The sequence below is a fragment of the Oncorhynchus tshawytscha genome, linkage group LG16 (assembly GCF_018296145.1).
Source record: "Oncorhynchus tshawytscha isolate Ot180627B linkage group LG16, Otsh_v2.0, whole genome shotgun sequence".
NCBI lineage: Eukaryota > Metazoa > Chordata > Actinopteri > Salmoniformes > Salmonidae > Oncorhynchus > Oncorhynchus tshawytscha.
In genome coordinates this window covers 15397501-15416481 of record NC_056444.1, presented here as the reverse complement: position 1 = coordinate 15416481, position 18981 = coordinate 15397501, and the positions used below count along the sequence as shown (strand labels likewise).

The 18981-nt window shown below is 46.3% G+C and overlaps 1 protein-coding gene across 2 annotated transcripts; it reads left to right on the top strand.

The window, feature by feature from the left end:
- The first annotated feature begins 4464 nt into the window (after nucleotides 1-4464).
- On the top strand, nucleotides 4465-18849 carry LOC112234068 (E3 ubiquitin-protein ligase RNF31-like). 2 transcript variants are annotated; one of them, XM_024402051.2, is made up of 24 exons: nucleotides 4466-4646; nucleotides 5114-5321; nucleotides 5463-5609; nucleotides 7477-7632; nucleotides 7786-7854; nucleotides 7960-8104; nucleotides 8278-8415; nucleotides 8540-8699; nucleotides 10686-10831; nucleotides 11034-11194; nucleotides 11343-11591; nucleotides 11681-12022; nucleotides 12652-12837; nucleotides 12981-13187; nucleotides 13391-13564; nucleotides 13804-13902; nucleotides 14161-14250; nucleotides 15073-15187; nucleotides 15434-15546; nucleotides 15724-15837; nucleotides 16184-16232; nucleotides 16362-16458; nucleotides 18037-18202; nucleotides 18334-18849. In XM_024402051.2, the coding sequence occupies exons 2-24, from the start codon at nucleotides 5121-5123 to the stop codon at nucleotides 18379-18381; spliced, it is 3372 nt and encodes a 1123-aa protein (XP_024257819.1). In that variant the 5' UTR covers nucleotides 4466-4646; nucleotides 5114-5120; the 3' UTR covers nucleotides 18382-18849. The 2 variants fall into 2 exon arrangements, with proteins under 2 accessions (XP_024257820.1, XP_024257819.1); XM_024402052.2 differs by lacking the exons at nucleotides 18037-18202; nucleotides 18334-18849 and having other exon boundaries at nucleotides 4465-4646; nucleotides 15801-15837.
- Nucleotides 18850-18981: the final 132 nt, after the last annotated feature.

The following is an 18981-nucleotide window of genomic DNA, read 5'->3' as shown; positions in this document are numbered from 1 at the left end:
TGGAAGCAACGTCAGCACAATAACTGTTTGTCGGGAGCTTCATGAAATGGGTTTCCATGGCCGAGCAGCCGCACACAAGCCTTAGATTACCATGCACAATGCCAAGCATCAGTTGGAGTGGTGTAAAGCTCACTGCCATTGAACTCTGGTGCAGTGGAAACGTGTTCTCTGGCGTGATGAATCACTCTTCACCATCTGGCAGTTCAATGGACAAATCTGGGTTTGCGGATGCCAGGAGAACGCTACCTGCCCCAATGCATAGTGCCAACTATAAACTTTGTTGGAGGAGGAATAATGGTCTGGGGCTGTTTTTCATGGTTCAGGTCCCTTCGTTCCGGTGAAGGGAAATCTTAATGCTACAGTGTACAATAACATTCTAGACGATTCTGTGAACAGTTTCAGCATGACAATGCCCCCATGCACAAATCAAACACCTTCGGGATTAATTGGACCGCCGACTGCGAGCCAGGCCTAATCGCCCAACATCAGTGCCCGACCTCACTCATGTTCTTGAATGGAAGCAAGTCCCCGCAGCAATGTTCCAACATCTGGTGGAAAGCCTTCTCAGAAGACTGGAGACTGTTATAGCAGCAATGTTCCAACATCTGGTGGAAAGCCTTCCCAGAAGAGTGGAGGCTGTTATAGCAGCAATGTTCCAACATCTGGTGGAAAGCCTTCCCAGAAGAGTGGAGGCTGTTATAGCAGCAATGTTCCAACATCTAGTGGGAAGCCTTCCCAGAAGACTGGAGGCTGTTATAGCAGCAATGTTCCAACATCTGGTGGAAAGCCTTCCCAGAAGAGTGGAGGCTGTTATAGCAGCAATGTTCCAACATCTGGTGGAAACCCTTCCCAGAAGAGTGGAGGCTGTTATAGCAGCAATGTTCCAACATCTGGTGGAAAGCCTTCCCAGAAGACTGGAGGTTGTTATAGCAGCAATGTTCCAACATCTAGTGGGAAGCCTTCCCAGAAGACTGGAGGCTGTTATAGCAGCAATGTTCCAACATCTGGTGGAAAGCCTTCCCAGAAGAGTGGAGGCTTTTATAGCAGCAATGTTCCAACATCTGGTGGAAAGCCTTCCCAGAAGAGTGGAGGCTGTTATAGCAGCAATGTTCCAACATCTGGTGGAAAGCCTTCCCAGAAGACTGGAGGCTGTTATAGCAGCAATGTTCCAACATCTGGTGGAAAGCCTTCCCAGAAGACTGGAGGCTGTTATAGCAGCAATGTTCCAACATCTAGTGGGAAGCCTTCCCAGAAGACTGGAGGCTGTTATAGCAGCAATGTTCCAACATCTGGTGGAAAGCCTTCCCAGAAGAGTGGAGGCTTTTATAGCAGCAATGTTCCAACATCTGGTGGAAAGCCTTCCCAGACGAGTGGAGGCTGTTATAGCAGCAATGTTCCAACATCTGGTGGAAAGCCTTCCCAGAAGAGTGGAGGCTGTTATAGCAGAAAAGGGGGGACCAAATATTGGAATGAGATGTTCGACAAGCAGTTGTCCACATACTTTTGGTCATATTGTGTATGTCAGTACAAGCCTGAGTTAGATATTAGATATCACATAAAGGCCCTTCCCTGAAGAAAGGTCATTTTGTTGTTATGGCTCAAGCCCTGATACTGACCACTGCCGTATGGGTCACCTAGTCAGTGACCATATCATTGTCATTGCAAAAACTTAAATCACACTCTTGTGTCTTGTGAGTTATTTTTGCCAGATCACGATGAAAAGGCACTATTACAGTTTTTTCCAACTGCTTACACACAACATCTTTTCATGTCACACGATTTTTGAAACCTCTCACTCAAAGTGCAAAACTACACACCAAATATCCAAAACCATAAGCTATTTCTCAGTGTTTGACTCAGTTGTCAATTGCATAAAACACTTTTTTCAAAACACTACACACAATTATCTATCTAAAACACAAAAATCGAACAGGAAGTGACTTGCTTTCCTTTTCCAAACACAACCAATCAAAATGCTACACTTATTCACCAGGTCACACACACTCCTCACATGTGCAAACACTAATAGCTTAACTGATCACTAACCAATCACTGCTTTACTGTAGTATAGGCCTATACATAGGTCAAAGGTCAGATTACCTGTTTTGAACAATGGATGCCAACAATGGAGAGAGAGCAAGAGGAGTAGGAGAGAGAGGAAGAGGACGAGGGCAAAGAAGAGAAGGAAGGAGAGCCATCTCTGATGAGATTAGGGCAACATTTGTTGATCATGTGATCAACAACGGTTTGACCATGAGAGAGGCTGGACTGAGAGTCCAGCCCAACTTGAGTCGATTTACAGTGGCGTCCATAATTCGAACCTTCAGAAATGAGAACAGGTATGCAACTATCTAATGACTATTTTAGCATTACAGCAATGTACTGTAAAATACGTACGACTGCATAGTATTGCATAAACATTTGTAACTCTAAGCCATCCATTTACTGCACTGCATTGAATGAATGAGGTTGGTTATCATGCTGTACTACATTTTTTTGTACATTGTTTACAGTTCCTATGCTGAACACATACTGTGTTTGAATTCTGTACAGAGTGGAAAGGCAAAGACATCATGGAGGACGAGGACGCTTGTTTACAGATGTACAAGAGACTGCATTTATAAATATGGTCTATGTGGGGGCATAGAGGTTGCCTCTGTCCAAGGTTGGATACACCATGCTAGGAGATACTTCCCTCCATGTGGGGACATAGAGGTTGCCTCTGTCCAGGGTTGGTTACACCATGCTAGGAGATACTTCCCTCCATGTGGGGACATAGAGGTTGCCTCTGTCCAAGGTTGGATACGCCATGCTAGGAGATACTTCCCTCCATGTGGGGACATAGAGGTTGCCTCTGTCCAGGGTTGGATACGCCATGCTAGGAGATACTTCCCTCCATGTGGGGACATAGAGGTTGCCTCTGTCCAAGGTTGGATACGCCATGCTAGGAGATACTTCCCTCCATGTGGGGACATAGAGGTTGCCTCTGTCCAGGGTTGGATACGCCATGCTAGGAGATACTTCCCTCCATGTGGGGACATAGAGGTTGTCTCTGTCCAAGGTTGGATACACCATGCTAGGAGATACTTCCCTCGATGTGGGGACATAGAGGTTGTCTCTGTCCAAGGTTGGATACACCATGCTAGGAGATACTTCCCTCGATGTGGGGACATAGAGGTTGCCTCTGTCCAAGGTTGGATACGCCATGCTAGGAGATACTTCCCTCCATGTGGGGACATAGAGGTTGCCTCTGTCCAAGGTTGGATACGCCATGCTAGGAGATACTTCCCTCCATGTGGGGACATAGAGGTTGCCTCTGTCCAAGGTTGGATACGCCATGCTAGGAGATACTTCCCTCCATGTGGGGACATAGAGGTTGCCTCTGTCCAAGGTTGGATACGCCATGCTAGGAGATACTTCCCTCCATGTGGGGACATAGAGGTTGCCTCTGTCCAAGGTTGGATACGCCATGCTAGGAGATACTTCCCTCGATGTTTGGCAAGAGAAAACGCATCCTGTGATGTGGACAAAGTATTGTGGCCAGACTCAGGCCGGAAAAGAGATGAAGCGTAGCTTAGCACTGGTGATTCCCCCTACCAATTCCTGGACTGCCCCCCCGGGACCCCACACACAAGCTGTGTTCTTTACTGTATTCTAAAGAATATACTTTTGGTTTACATATGTTTATGGTTTCGTTGTATGCTACTGTATACAACAGTAATGTTTGGCCTAATAAATATTTTCTGTTTCTACATTGCATTGGTGTTTACAGTGTACTTGTTACCCCTCTCAGCAGATTACTTTCACTGTAGAACATTGTATTGAAATGTAGATATAAGCCTATGAAAGACCAAAGAGCTTTAGATTTAGAACAACAGTGTTAACAAAGCAGTGTTTGCCATTTGATGCAAATGCTTCATTCTGACATGTGTTTATGGCATTTTGAATGCAGTGTTACATTTTGAAGGAGATGTGAGGCATTTTGCATTTTGTGTGTGCAGTTTTGGGAATTGTGTGTAGAGTTTTGAAAAAAAGGAGACAGTTTTGAAAACTTGTGTAAGCAGTTGGAAAAACTGTAATGATTAAAATAGCAGTTGCCTCCTCTAGTGGTAAAACAGAGAAAGTACAATCTTTGAACGTTGTACATTGGGCAAATGTTGTGCTTAGATGATTAAAAAAGCTTACACACACAGAAGAGTTGAACTGGTATTTAAGTTATTTCTAATACTATGAATAATGAATGAAAGAAGTCCAACCATGAAAAGTAATGTTTCCAACACAGTGTTCTGTGGTCAGTTCCAAGAAGACACGTGAACTGCAGTTTGTGGCTTTCATGATTGAGTGAGTGATTGATTTATAACAATGTAATAATAACAATGTAACTACAGTAACTGCTATTATTTATAATACCACTAGAGGGTAGTGTACATCAAGGTTTATTCTACATCGCCCCTCTCGATAACAACTTCCGCGTCAACTACATTTTCACTGTTGTTGTGACTTTAGCTAGCTGTGCTTTTGAAGACATGCTTCAGAAGACCGACGTGATACTAGAAATGTAGCTACATTTTGCCTTGATATAACAGTCAGTTGGATTCATAAATGACTTGGATCACGAAATACATCTGGAAACGCAGAAGATAAAGGTAAAGTGGCACTGATCTGGCTGTCATCATAAACTTTCGATGTCGCCTTGCTAGCCAGTCATACATTAGCTAGAGCATAATTACAAATTGACTTGCCAGCCAGCTCAATGTGCCACTTCAATTTCAGAACATGCTCTACTACAGCTAGCTAACTGTAAAGTTTACAGCTATCTAGTGTCACGTGTCATTTTGAGACAAAAGTTGAAACTTCAATGTACTTACATTTAACATTTGAGCCATTTAGCAGAAGCTGTTATCCAGACAGAATTACTTATATTAGAAACGTTACCCTGGCGAGCGCTCTACCATTTGAGCTACCTTGGAGATATCCATGTTCACAGTAGACAGAGTAGCTAGACGGTACACCCAGATACATAAGAAATGACGGTAGGCCTACCTACTGCACATCAGTCAACAGTCCCATCCCTGAGTTGACCTACTGTCATTTTATATCTCTATCCCCCCAGTGTGTGAATGATGAGTACCCAGCCTGTCCCTTTCGAGGAGGTGCGGAGGAGAGCTGAGTCCCTCCTGTCCTATTCAGGCTCTGCCCAGGCATTGAAGACTGATGTCCAGTTCATGGCCAATGTTCCCCTGTCCCTGTCTGACAAGTTTCACCACATCACAGCACAGACCATGGTGACACAGAACATAGCAGGGCAGAGCAGGGAGGAGGTGAGGTTTTATATTCAGTCCAATCCAGTTGCCCCCTAAATGTATTTTTTGTCTTTACTGTACACCTTGCACCTTCAGCTATTCTTGTTAACCCCTCTGCCCTCCTGATCCCCTTTCCCCTACCTCTCCTCCCTCCATCAGGTCCTAGAGTCTGTTGGACGGTTGTTTAAAGCCTTGAGCATCCTGGAAAAGTATGGCTGTAACCTGACCAGCCCCAGCAGGCCCAGGTACTGGCGCAGCGTCAAGCACAACAACCCAGTCTTCAGGGCTACCGTGGATGCCATCAAGGTAAAGGAGGGAGACAGGCCTCTTTAAACCCAATTATTTTCTTTTTTTTCTCACCTTTATTTAACCAGGTAGGCCAGTTGAGAACAGGTTCTCATTTACAACTGCGACCCGGCCAAGATAAAGCGAAGCAGTGCGACAAAAACAACAATACAAAGTTACACATGGAACAAACAAACATACAGTCAATAACACAATAGAAAAGTCTATATACAGTGTGTGCAAATTAAGTAAGATTAGGGAGGTAAGGCAATAAATAGGCCGTAGTGGCGAAATAATTACAATTTCGCTAATAAACACTGGAGTGGTAGATGTGCAGAAAATGAATGTGCAAGTAGAGAAACTGGGGTGCAAAGGAGCAAAAAATAAATAAATAAATAACAATATGAGGATGAGGTAGTTGGGTGGGCTATTTACAGATGGGCTATGTACAGGTGCAATGATATGTAAGCTGCTCTGATAGCTGATGCTTAAAGTTAGTGAGGGAGATATGAGTCTCCAGCTTCAGTAATTTTTTTAAATGGTTCCAGTCATTGGCAACAGAACTGTAAGGAAAGGCAGCCAAATGAGGAATTGGCTTTGGGGGTGACCAGTGAAATATACCTGCTGGAGCACGCGCTACGGGTGGGTGCTGCTATGGTGACCAGTGAGCTGAGATAAGGCGGGGCTTTACCTAGCAAAGACTTATAGATGACCTGGAGCCAGTGGGTTTGGCGACGAATATGAAGCGAGGGCCAGCCAACGAGAGCATACAGGTCGCAGTGGTGGGTAGTATATGGGGCTTCGGTGATGAAACGGATGGCACTGTTATAGACTGCATCCAATTTGCTGAGTAGAGTGTTGGAGGCTATTTTATAAATGCCATCGTCAAAGTCAAGGATCGGTAGGATGGTCAGTTTTACAAGGGTATGTTTGGCAGCATGAGTGAAGGATGCTTTGTTGCGAAATAGGAAGCCGATTCTAGATTTAATTTTGGATAGGAGATGCTTAAAATGAGTCTGGAAGGAGAGTTTACAGTCTAACCAGACACCTAGGTATTTGTAGTTGTCCACATATTCTAAGTCAGAACCGTCCAGAGTAGTGTTGCTGGGCGGGCGGGCGGGCAGGTGCGGGCAGTGATCGGTTGAAGAGCATGCATTTGGTTTTACTTGCATTTAAGAGCAGTTGGAGGCAACAGAAGGAGAGTTGTATGGCATTGAAGCTCGTCTGGAGGTTAGTTAACACAGTTCCTAAGTTCCTATCAGGAACTTACTGCCCTTTTCTTATTATTACAGGATCATTATTGACTTCCTTGTGCATAGGACAGATTAGAGTCTATTGTTTTCACTACAAATAGTCAGATTGTTCAAATAGGGAGTGGATCAATAAGCAATGTTTAAAGTGCCTTATGGGTCATAGACATAGACCTAGAGCAGTGGGTTGTAACGGTTTTCTTGAGTTGAAGGAGAGGCGGACCAAAACGCAGCGTGGTTTCTATTCATGGTTCTTTAATAAAGACAACTATACATGAACAAACTAACAAAACAAGAAACGTGAAAACCTAAACCAGCCCTATCTGGTGCAAACACAGAGACAGGAACAATCACCCACAAACACACAGTGAAACCCAGGCTACCTAAGTATGATTCTCAATCAGAGACAACTAATGACACCTGCCTCTGATTGAGAACCATACTAGGCCGAAACATAGAAATACCCAAATCATAGAAAAACAAACATAGACTGCCCACCCCAACTCACACCCAAAACAAAGGAAATAAAGGTCAGAACGTGACATGGGTACCCAGTGATTTTTAAAGCATTTTAGTTTACTTTTTCACTAATTTGAGTCAACGGTGGTTTATTCTACTGTCTGCTATCTTTTCTACAGGGTGGCAGGTCAGTCCTGTTTCTCTACGGTTACACCAATCAACAGCCAGACGGCCTCAGCTTCCCCGACGATGTCACAGATCCAGACGTTGGGAAGGTTGCTGCAGTGACCATTGAGGTCATGACCCTGCGCATGGAACTGGACATGCTTATCAAGGTGAACGTTCATATGAGAGTCTAAGAGTGTTATTATCTAATTAAAATGTTTAAATTGTTCTAACTCTCAATTTGAGGATAACCACAAAGATGAGTTTCCATGTTTGATCTCTTGCTAACTCTTATGTGTTACTGTGTTGTTGTTGTCTGTCAGGGTACACATGCTCACCCAGAAATCTACAGCAATATAATCCCATCCCTTAGTCTCCCGAAGACAAATCAGGTCTGTGTAACAACGTACAGTCGAGTGGTTAATCGGTTGGTCTGTTTCTACTTCTACCTTTTTCTGTGATTACTGTTGTAATTAGGGCTATTCTGCTCTCTTCAGGAGAAACCAGAGCTGATGTCTGATGCAGTGGTCATCCCACCAGGAGAGGAGCATGGGGACAGGGGGAAAGACCTTCAGCCGCTATCTCCTCCACCCAAACCGGCTGCTAGTCCTGGACTAAGACACGCCCCGACCACTCCCACCGGTGAGACAGACACCCACTCCCTGTACGAGTTTACCTGTCTGTTACCTGCCCACTTCCAACCCCACTGGCATATGTCATCTGCCTGTCTGTTGTACTGTCATTGGATGACAAACTTATTGCGTATTGTTTATTGCGCTTCTCTCTCTCTCTCTCTCTCTCCCTCTCTCTCTCAGATGGGGGGTGTAATCTGTGCGGTGCCACTCCCTCTCTCCTCTGCCCACCCTGTGGCTCTCTTCCTTTCTGTCAGTCATGTGACCTCATCTACCACCGCCACCCGTCCAGGGCCAATCACAGGAGAGATAGAATACAGGGTAAGATATGGGTCATAGCTTTGACCATTTCTGCTCAAATCTCACTTTTAATCCCATATTTATTTAAATATTCTTACCCATGAATATGTAAACTAACACTTATCATCTTTAAACCCCCCCTTAGAGACCTGTACCATCTGTGGTATGTCCCAAGTCTACGCCCCTTGCTCCACCTGTTCTCAGAGGCTGTGTCTGGAATGTGACAGACTGTACCACTCTCACCCTGACCGCGGGGGTCACAACAGGACACTGGTTACCCCCGCCAAACTAACAAGAGCTTTTAGGTTAGAAATGAGGATGTGTTATAATCGACTCTACACACACATGCACACATACACACACAAACATGATCACTCACTTCTTCCACCATATGTCCACCAGACGCGTTTTGCCCTATGTTGTTTTTGCCAGATGTCTAGACCACATTTTCCATACTTGATGCACATCTGCTTCGCAAGGCTGCAGTACGGTTTGCAGCATGGAGAAGATCATTATTGACCTGTTCAACCAAAGCTAATAATTAAAACAGATGAAAGTTATTCTCATATGGACCTACTGGTTTCATCGGCTGCACACAAGGCCGCATTACAGGAATTCATCTAGTTTGTTTCTAACCTTCTGGCACATTCATCTCGAGTGACATCAATAAATTGAACTGGTTGTTCCCATATAGAGTAGGCTACTGATTTCAAATCACTAGTTTGTCCTGCATGATGGCACGCTAAATTACGCACAGAACAGTTCTGTGGATATTCATTTTGCACGTCATTCTGTTGGCTGGTTTCCTGAAAACTATCCAACAGGTCGCACTGCCTTTTATGAACCTCCGTTTGTACCAGCGCACTGTTTTGCAATGCACAAGTTGAAAATATTGAACTCATGTGGTACACAGGACGCACCTAGTATCCCAACCTAGCGCAGCATCCCAACCTAGCGCAGCATTCCAACCTAGCGCAGCATTCCAACCTAGTGCAGCATCCCAACCTAGCGCAGCATTCCAACCTAGCGCAGCATCTCAACCTAGCGCAGCATCTCAACCTAGCGCAGCATCCCAACCTAGCGCAGCATCCCAACCTAGCGCAGCATCTCAACCTAGCGCAGCATCTCAACCTAGCGCAGCATCCCAACCTAGCGCAGCATCCCAACCTAGCGCAGCATCCCAACCTAGCGCAGCATCCCAACCTAGCGCAGCATCTCAACCTAGCGCAGCATCTCAACCTAGCGCAGCATCCCAACCTAGCGCAGCATCCCAACCTAGCGCAGCATCCCAACCTAGTGCAGCATCCCAACCTAGGGCAGCATTCCAACCTAGCGCAGCATCTCAACCTAGCGCAGCATCCCAACCTAGCGCAGCATCCCAACCTAGCGCAGCATCCCAACCTAGCGCAGCATCCCAACCTAGCGCAGCATTCCAACCTAGCGCAGCATCTCAACCTACCGCAGCATCCCAACCTAGCGCAGCATCCCAACCTAGCGCAGCATCCCAACCTAGCGCAGCATCTCAACCTAGTGCAGCATCCCAACCTAGCGCAGCATCCCAACCTAGCGCAGCATCCCAACCTAGCGCAGCATCCCATCCTAGCGCAGCATCCCATCCTAGTGCAGCATCCCATCCTAGTGCAGCATCTCATCCTAGTGCAGCATCCCATCCTAGTGCAGCATCCCATCCTAGTGCAGCATCCCATCCTAGTGCAGCATCCCAACCTAGTGCAGCATTCCAACCTAGTGCAGCATCCCATCCTAGCGCAGCATCCCCTCCTAGTGCAGCATCCCATCCTAGTGTAGCATCCCAACCTAGTGCAGCATCCCATCCTAGTGCAGCATCCCATCCTAGTGCAGCATCCCATCCTAGTGCAGCATCCCAACCTAGTGCAGCATCCCATCCTAGTGCAGCATCCCATCCTAGTGCAGCATCCCAACCTAGCGCAGCATCCCTTCCTAGTGCTGCATCCCAACCTAGTGCAGCATCTCAACCTAGTGCTACGGACTGCTCCACTGACGCTGAATGACTTCCCAGCGGAACGTAAAGAGTTTGAGGCGTCTGCTGGACACAAAGCTTTTCTAGCCTCTCTCTTTCCTCTCACTTGTGTTTCTTCTCTTTTCTAGCCTCTCTCTTTCCTCTCACTTGTGTTTCTTCTCTTTTCTAGCCTCTCTCTTTCCTCTCACTTGTGTTTCTTCTCTTTTCTAGTCTCTCTCTTTCCTCTCACTTGTGTTTCTTCTCTTTTCTAGTCTCTCTCTTTCCTCTCACTTGTGTTTCTTCTCTTTTCTAGCGTCTCTCTTTCCTCATGGGAGTGTGCTCAGTGCACTACAGTCAACGAGGTGAAAGCCGCGCTGTGTGTGACCTGTGAACGACCCCGTCTGGCCATCGCTTCCCTTATAGATCTGGAGGACCCGGGACAGCCGCCACCCAACCCAGGTCACATTCATATACACGTCTCAACTGTTGAGTAGTTTTCATGTGACGTTCATTTGAACAACACATCAGTCACCTCTCCTGTCCTGTTTGAGGTGTTCACGTCACCTGTGCCTCTATATCAGTAATAATAATCACGCATTACTAGAAGCTAAGATCAATATAAGGCTGTCTGTTTATCTACCCTCTCTGACCTCTTTCATAGAGTGGCAGTGTAAGAGCTGTACGGTGGTGAACCAAGGCAGCAGTATACTGTGTGAGGTGTGTGAGCGCCCCCGTCTGGCCACCCGTCCCTCTATCACGCCAGTACTCAACAGTACTCCAGTACTCCCCACGCCAGAACCCACGGCAGACAAGGAAACAAAGGTTACACACCCCCCCAGTGGTTTAAATACTCTCTAGAGTTGGAATGTTCTGTGAGATCTAATCATTCAAGCGTATCTTTTTGGTTTTAATCTTTCACAATCTCTCCCCGTCCCTGCCTCTCTCCCATGCTATTTCTCTCTCTCTGTAGTGGATGTGTCAGTTCTGCACCTATGTGAACTCTCCTCCTGCAGTGGTTTGTGAGGTGTGCAACCTGCCTTGCAAAGATCCTCCAGTCACCAGTCCCAAGTCCCTCCTCCAGCAGTCTCCAGTCAAAGACTTTGTCCCGCCTCCTGTGATGCCCCAGGTCCCTCCGGAGATCTCTTCCAGGGTAAACATCGACATTAAGAGACAGAACCTGATGAGGGATGAAGGACTGAAGCTTGTCCATCAAATACGAGTAGGTGGCTTTTGAACTGACTCTAAATGTGAATTAAAACCACATTAAACTGGTATTATTCTCACTTCTAAATTGATGTTCTTCCTCAGAAGGGAGAGAAGAAGGGAGTGGGCCCTGAGGAGGTGTACGCAGCCCTCTGCGTTTCCAGGGGCAGCAACGTCAACCCCTGTGATTGGCTGAAATCAGAGCTGCCTCACCTACTGGATGAGATCTGTGCCATGGCAGCTTCGGCAGCTTTGCAGAACTTCAAAGCAAGGGTTTCTGGGCCGCAGGATAACACAGATAAGGGGTCGACAGAGCAACAGAGTCCCAGTGTGCTGCTGGGTGAGGGAGTGCAGCTGTCCAGGGTTGAGGCCAAGCAGGCATGGCTGGCAGCAGGGGGCGACACTGAGAGAGCAGTCCGTCAGCTGCTCCGAGACAGACAGGCCAAGGTGAGAACCAGACAGTTCACCTGACCCTAATGGTCACTCAAAACTGATATGGCTAATCACTTTAGATATCCACTCAAATAACCAAGCGTTCACTAGACCCATCTGTGGCCTTGTGGTTAGATTGTCAGCCCTGAGGTTGGAAGGTTGGGAGTTTGATTCCAGGCCGAGTCATACCAAAGACTGTAAAAATGGGACCAGAGGTGACTCTGCTTGACACAGATAGTCTCGTGCTCCTATGAGTCATTCCAACTCGTGCAAGGCTACTTACTGAGCTAGTCTGTGTCACAATTAAGCCTATATGCAAAGTATACTGAAGTTACATTTTTTTGTCAGGTAGCAGAGGCTCTTATCCAAAGAGACTTAGAGGAGCAATTAGGTTTAAATGCCTTGCTCATGGGCACATCAACAAATGTTGAATCTAGTCGGCTCAGGGATTCAAACCAGCGACCATTCAGTTAATGGCCCAGCGATCTTAACCGCTAGGCTACCTGCACCAAACCAACGTTTATTTGTTACGTGCACAGGATACAGCAGGTGTAAACGTCCAGTGAAATGCGTACTTGCAAGCCCCTCAACAATGCAGTAATACTAAGAGATATAAAAGAGCTGTTTCCACTCTGACTGTGTAGATGCGGGAGCTGCGTTCTCTGGGCTTCCGGGAGGCATCGCAGTGTGAGGAGGCTCTGCGTCTGAGTGGAGGAGAGGTGCGGGGGGCTCTGTCCCTGCTGCAGCGGCCCCTCCTGGAGCCCTTCCACCAGCGCATCTGGAGCGACCAGCCAGAGGCCCCCATTGATGCCAAGAACCCTGACAAGCAGGTACTGCAGAGAGTGTGTGTCTGAGAGAGACAGAGAGAGAGCATGCACAAGTCAACTAAACTGCATTTTCCAAGGCCATAGATAACACAAATCATCTGATTGTTGTTCATCATCATCATCATTACCCTCCATTGTCCTCTCAGAGGATGTGCAGGCGCCTGCTGGCGTTGTACGAGCTGCCCAGCTGGGGGCGCTGTGAGCTGGCTCTGTCTCTACTCCAGGAGCCTGATGCCCAGTACTCCCTGGAGGACGTCATCCAGGCCGTCAGAGAGTCCCAGGACAGGGAGTTCCTCCGCCGCCTCCTCAACAACGAGTGCCCCTGCTGCCTCAGCATCTTCCCCCACAGCAAGGTGGGCTGCTGGGGGTTTGGTAGAGTTTGTGTGGAATGGTGTAGCTACATTCCACTGCGTGTTGTTTTGTCATTCTTTAGTACAATTGACATACTGTAACTTTCACTTTGGTGCCCTCCTCTCTCAGATATAATTTCCTATAAGATGTTAATACCGGTATGTGAGTTATTGGATTAATGCTATATATTCTCTGTACATCCCAGATGCAGTCCCTGACCTCGTGTCAGTGCTCGGTGTGCCACGAGTGTTTCACACAGCACTTCACCATCGCTGTGAGAGACAAACACATCAGAGACATGGTGTGTCCTGTGTGTGCAGGACCAGACATCAATGACCCTGAGCACCTGGACAGCTACTTCTTTACTCTGGACATTCAGGTGAGAAGATGAAGAAGAATCAACTTGATTTGGAATGGAAGATATGCAGATAGAAGTGAGAGATCCATTTAGCAGGTACCTGTTTTCTTTTTTCAGAAATTCCAATTTGAGCATTTTTGGAAAACGTCTACAATTTTGCGTCCCTTGGAGGGCTATAGGTAGATTGAAATGGGACGATCATGAGCTGCTGCTGGTTGTGTTTCATGTTTATAACATTGTTATTGATGTCGTGTGTTTAGCTGAGAGACTGTCTGGATCGTGAGGTGTACGAGCTCTTCCACAAGAAGCTGATGGAACATGCTCTGATGAAGGATCCCATGTTCCTGTGGTGTTGTCACGTGAGTGGGTTTCTAACCAGCTCCATCACATCAACAGTTACGTCTCTACTGTATTTCCCTTTTCATTCAGGGAAAGGTGGATTTCTAGTCAGTAGTCCAACTGAATGTATTCAACTGAAATGTGTCTTCTGCATCAGAGAGGTGCGGGGCGGGGCTGCCTTAATCGACATCCATGTCTTCAGTGCTCAGGGGAACAGGCTACCTGCCGCCACTCTCACCACTCTCTCTCCTTCCTCCTCCCTCCTCTTCCCTTCTCAGTGCACCTTTGGCTTTATCTATGATGGAAACCAATTCAAAGTCACCTGCCCCACGTGTATGAAGAGCTTTTGTAACCAATGCAAAAAGCCTGTAAGTACAAATTATACCTGTTGTTACCTTGCCTGCCATGTTGTGTCATTTCATAGCCACGTGTATGTGGGACCCAAATAATGATGCCTGTCTCTCTTTCTTTCTCTCTATCTCTCTCGCTCTCCCTATATATCTCTCTTTATCTATCCCTCCCTCTATCTCTAACGCTCCCTCTCTCTCTATCTCTCTCTCCCTCCATCTCTCGCTCCCTCTCTATCTATCTCTCCCTTCCTCCCTCTATCTATATCTATCCCTCCCTCCCTCCCTCCCTCCCTCCCTCCCTCCCTCCCTCCCTCCCTCCCTCCCTCCCTCCCTCCCTCCCTCCCTCCCTCCCTCCCTCCCTCCCTCCCTCTCTCTCCTTCCCTCTATCCCTCCCTCACTCTCTCTATCCCTCCCTCACTCTCTCTATCCCTCCCTCACTCTCCCTCTCTCTCGCTATCTCTCCCTCCCTCCCTCTCTCTCTATCCCTCACTCTCTATCCCTCCCTCTATCCCTCCCTCTCTCTCTCTATTGCCCTCTCTCTCTCTATCCCTCTCCCTCTCTCTCTCTCTATCCCTCTCTCCCTCTCTCTCTCTCTATCGCCCTCCCTCTCTCTCTCTATCGCCCTCCCTCTCTCTCTCTATCGCCCTCCCTCTCTCTCTATCGCCCTCCCTCTCTCTCTCTATCACCCTCCCTCTCTCTCTCTATCACCCTCCCTCTCTCTCTATCGCCCTCCCTCTCTCTCTCTATCGCCCTCCCTCTCTCTCTCTCTATCGCCCTCCCTCTCTCTCTCTATCGCCCTCCCTCTCTCTCTCGATCGCCCTCCCTCTCTCTCTGTGTCAGTGGGAAGCTCAGCACCAGGATGTATCCTGTGAGCAGTTCCAGCTGTGGAAGAGAGAGAATGACCCTGACTACCAGAGACAGGGACTGGCCGGGTTCCTGCGGGACAACGGCATCAGTGAGTCAGTCAGCCTAGACATTCTGCAGTTATTGGCCCATATTCACAAAGAGTATGATTGCTGATATATGATCAGATTTCCTTTTTTAGATAATGATAAATACGATTATCTGGACAGATAGGGCCTGGTCCTAGATCAGCACTTCTACTTTGAGACTCTTGACTCCTGGCACACAATGCCATCTCATCACCATCATCATAATTGTTATAACACAATGATGTGGCCCTTCTCATCTCTCTACGTAGCCTGTCCTCACTGCAGGTTCCAGTATGCCTTGACCAAAGGTGGCTGCATGCACTTCAGCTGCTCCCAATGCAGATACCAGTTCTGCAGTGGCTGCAACAATCCCTTCCACACTGTAAGTCACATAGAAGGGACTGCATGGAGTTCCATATTTGTCACTAAATGGATTCAGTCAGAGAGAAGGATCTCCCTTTCCCCCAGGGCCTTCTTATCATACATTCCCATCCTCGTGTCTGCTTCCTTTTTCACTTTCCCTTCTTCACCCATTTCCCTCCCCCTCCCTCTCTCTCAGACGGCTTGTAAAACTGTCCAGTGTAAGATCACAGGTCTCCATGCTCATCACCCACGAGACTGTCTCTTCTACCTCAGGGACTGGGAGCCTGCCAGACTACAGGCCCTGCTGCAGGTACAGAGATGAGGGATGTTCTGGGAACATTACAGGGGGGAATGTCCTGGGAATGTTCTGGGAACGTAACAGGGGGGAAACGTTAGAGGGAATGTTCTGGGAACGTTAGAGGGAATGTTCTGGGAACGTTAGAGGGAATGTTCTGGGAACGTTAAAGAAGGGATGTTCTAGGAACGTTACAGAGGGAATGTTCTGGGAACATTACAGAGATAATCTTCTGGGAATGTTATAGAGAATGTTCAGGGAATATTTCAGGGGGAATGTTTTGGGAATGTTCTGGTAACGTTAAAGGGTTGTCATTTCAATGTTGTGTTTCTGAGCTAAGTTGTTTGTATTTTGTCCATAGAGGAATGCTGTTGAGTTCAACACAGACCCCCCTAATGGGACACAGACTGGTGAGAGTGACCTCTTGTTTATCCTCTCTTAGATCCCAGATCTGTGAGAACTTTACTCTATTTTTTTTCTCTCTTTCTGCCCATACTTTGATTTTCTCTTTCTGTCTGACTCCTTTCTGTGTGACTCAGACGCGTGTGGAGTGATGGAGCAGAAGGACGAGGGGGGTCAGCAGATTGACTCACCCTGTGGAGTCCAAACTCAGCCAGGACAAGCTGGACTCTGCAAGTGAGTCACACACACACATAGTTGAAAATACCTTATTGTTTGTTTGTGCACTACACCCACACGCACACACACACACACAAACACACAATTGAATTGTATTTAATTGTAGAGGAGAGTGGGGTAAATTGAGCCATTTTTTACATTCAGGGGGTTCAAGGGAAATACAGTATTCTTTCTAATAAAGATATCTACATATATTTCAGGATGTTGTTGATCCCTGGAAATAATCAGAATTGTCCAAAAAAGCCTCCCGAGGGTGCAGCCTTCTAAGGCACTACAGTGCTAGCTGCATCACTACAGATCCTGGTTCGATCCCAGGCTGTGTTGCAGCCGGCTGCGACCGGGAGACCCATGAGACGGCGCACAATTGGCCCAGTGTCGTCCAGGTTTGGCTGGCTAGGTTATCCTTGTCCCATTGCAGTGCGGCTTGGCGGGGTCGTCTTTCGGAAGACACACGGCTCTCGACCTTCGCCTCTCCCAAGTTCGTACGGGAGTTGCAGCGATGGGACAAGACTGTAACTACCAATTGGGGAGAAATAGTGGTAAAAAAATAAATACAATGATTTGTCCAAAAGAAGTTGCCTCTTGGCACAACTTACCCCAGGTCTTGTTAAGTCGCCTACAAACGTCTATACTGAATGAAATATCACCACTACCTTTTCAAAACCATGTATCTTCATTTCCCAAACACAATTCAACACAATCACAATCGTTTTTTTGTCTTTTAATAATTTGAATCATCTTTTAACAGGTTTAACACCTAACAAACACTTTGCCTTGCATTATTCCTTGGAAGAAAACGTCAACTTGCCATTGGTTCAACCATTGGCTCAATTTACCCCGTGGCAAACATTTTGACGATATAATCCCACACAGCTACAAGGATGCATTTTCATGCTAGGTTTAGGACCCAATACTGAAGCTCATAGAGACACAACTGATGTATAGAACAATCTTAAAATGACCTACTTTGGTTTAGATACAAGTATAATGAAACCTCTAACACAATAAACTAATTTGACCTGGTGAAAATCCATTTTTTGGACCTAACTTGCTTTCCACTTTTTCCATGTGATTTCTTCCTTCACAGACTCCATGAAATGATGACCTCTTCCTAAATAGTTGGCCAAATTATATATTTTGTGTATCGTTTCTTAGCAATAATGGTGGCTCAACTTACCCCACTCTCCCCTATTGAAGATATGTCATGAAAAGTTAATGATATTTATGCAGTAAGGCCTGAGGAGGTGTGGTATATGGCCAACATACCACGGCTAAGGGCTGTTCTTAAGCATGACGCAACGCGGAGTGCCTGGATACAGCTCTTAGCCGTGGTATATTGGCCATATGCCACGAACCCCTGAGGTGCCTTATTGCTATTATAAACTGGTTACCAATGTAATTGGAGCAGTAAAAAGTAATGTTTTGTCATACCAGTGGTATACGGTCTGATATATCACGGCTGTCAGCCAATCAGCTTTCAGGGCTCGAACCACCCAGGTTATAATCCATTGTTAACCACCTTTTCTGGCTGTTAGGCTGTTCTCACTCTGTCTGTCTCTGTGTGTGCCATTGTAGTAAACACTACAGAGAGTATCTGGTTAGTCTCATCAACGGACACACCCTGGACCCCGCTATTCTCTACGACCAACAAGAGGTGACAGTTGCCTGCAAGAGGTACCAGGTGGAGGAGCAACAAGGGGAGGGGGAGGACGACAGGGTGTACAAGGCTCGACTGCTGAAGGTCAGTCATCACTCAGTTAGGCTTGTGTCCTCACTGGAAGTTTGCACTAAATCGTTTCTATGTTCATTTTGATGTAGTGTTTTTGTTGTGGTTCAGATTGTGTGAAAGTGTAATTGACTCTTTCTTTACAGAAACTGATGGAAGTTCCACTTGGAGAAAAGGTTCCTCGGATGAGATGAAAATTGATTTTAAAGAATTTATTATCCATTTTAAGGAAAGTACAGGTATCCTATTTGCAAACAGCATCGGGTTTCAAACCTCCCTCCACATAGGATTACCAACCTAGCTGTTATATTTACATCTCATTGAAGTTTAACATGCTTTGTTTGTTATATGGTTCGTTAGATTTCTGAAATAATTTTGTTCACAATTACACATCTACAGGTAGTAAGTATCTCAATTTCCTCTCTGTACAAGGACAAAGCTGCAAAGGAAGACTTACAAGAAATACATGATCTCTTTCTGGTTTATTTGGATTAAATATATGAGTTTAAAATACAGCACTAAACAACTTTAGAACTCATAAGGGGAAGGTGTCTGTCATCTTCAAAATGGCAGTCAATATTGTGAGATCAATAGCACATACTATACAGAGTGTAACATTAGGGTATACCATGCAATAAAGTATTTTATTCATTTAAAAATTACTTTTGTGACCGTTCTCAATTTAGTCTCATCAGTTGCAGGATATGCTCTGAGAAAATATCCAATATTTGAGTGAAATGTCGCCCCCAGTTGTCTAAGCAGTAAGCTGCTGTAGTTCTCTAAAGTCACGTGAT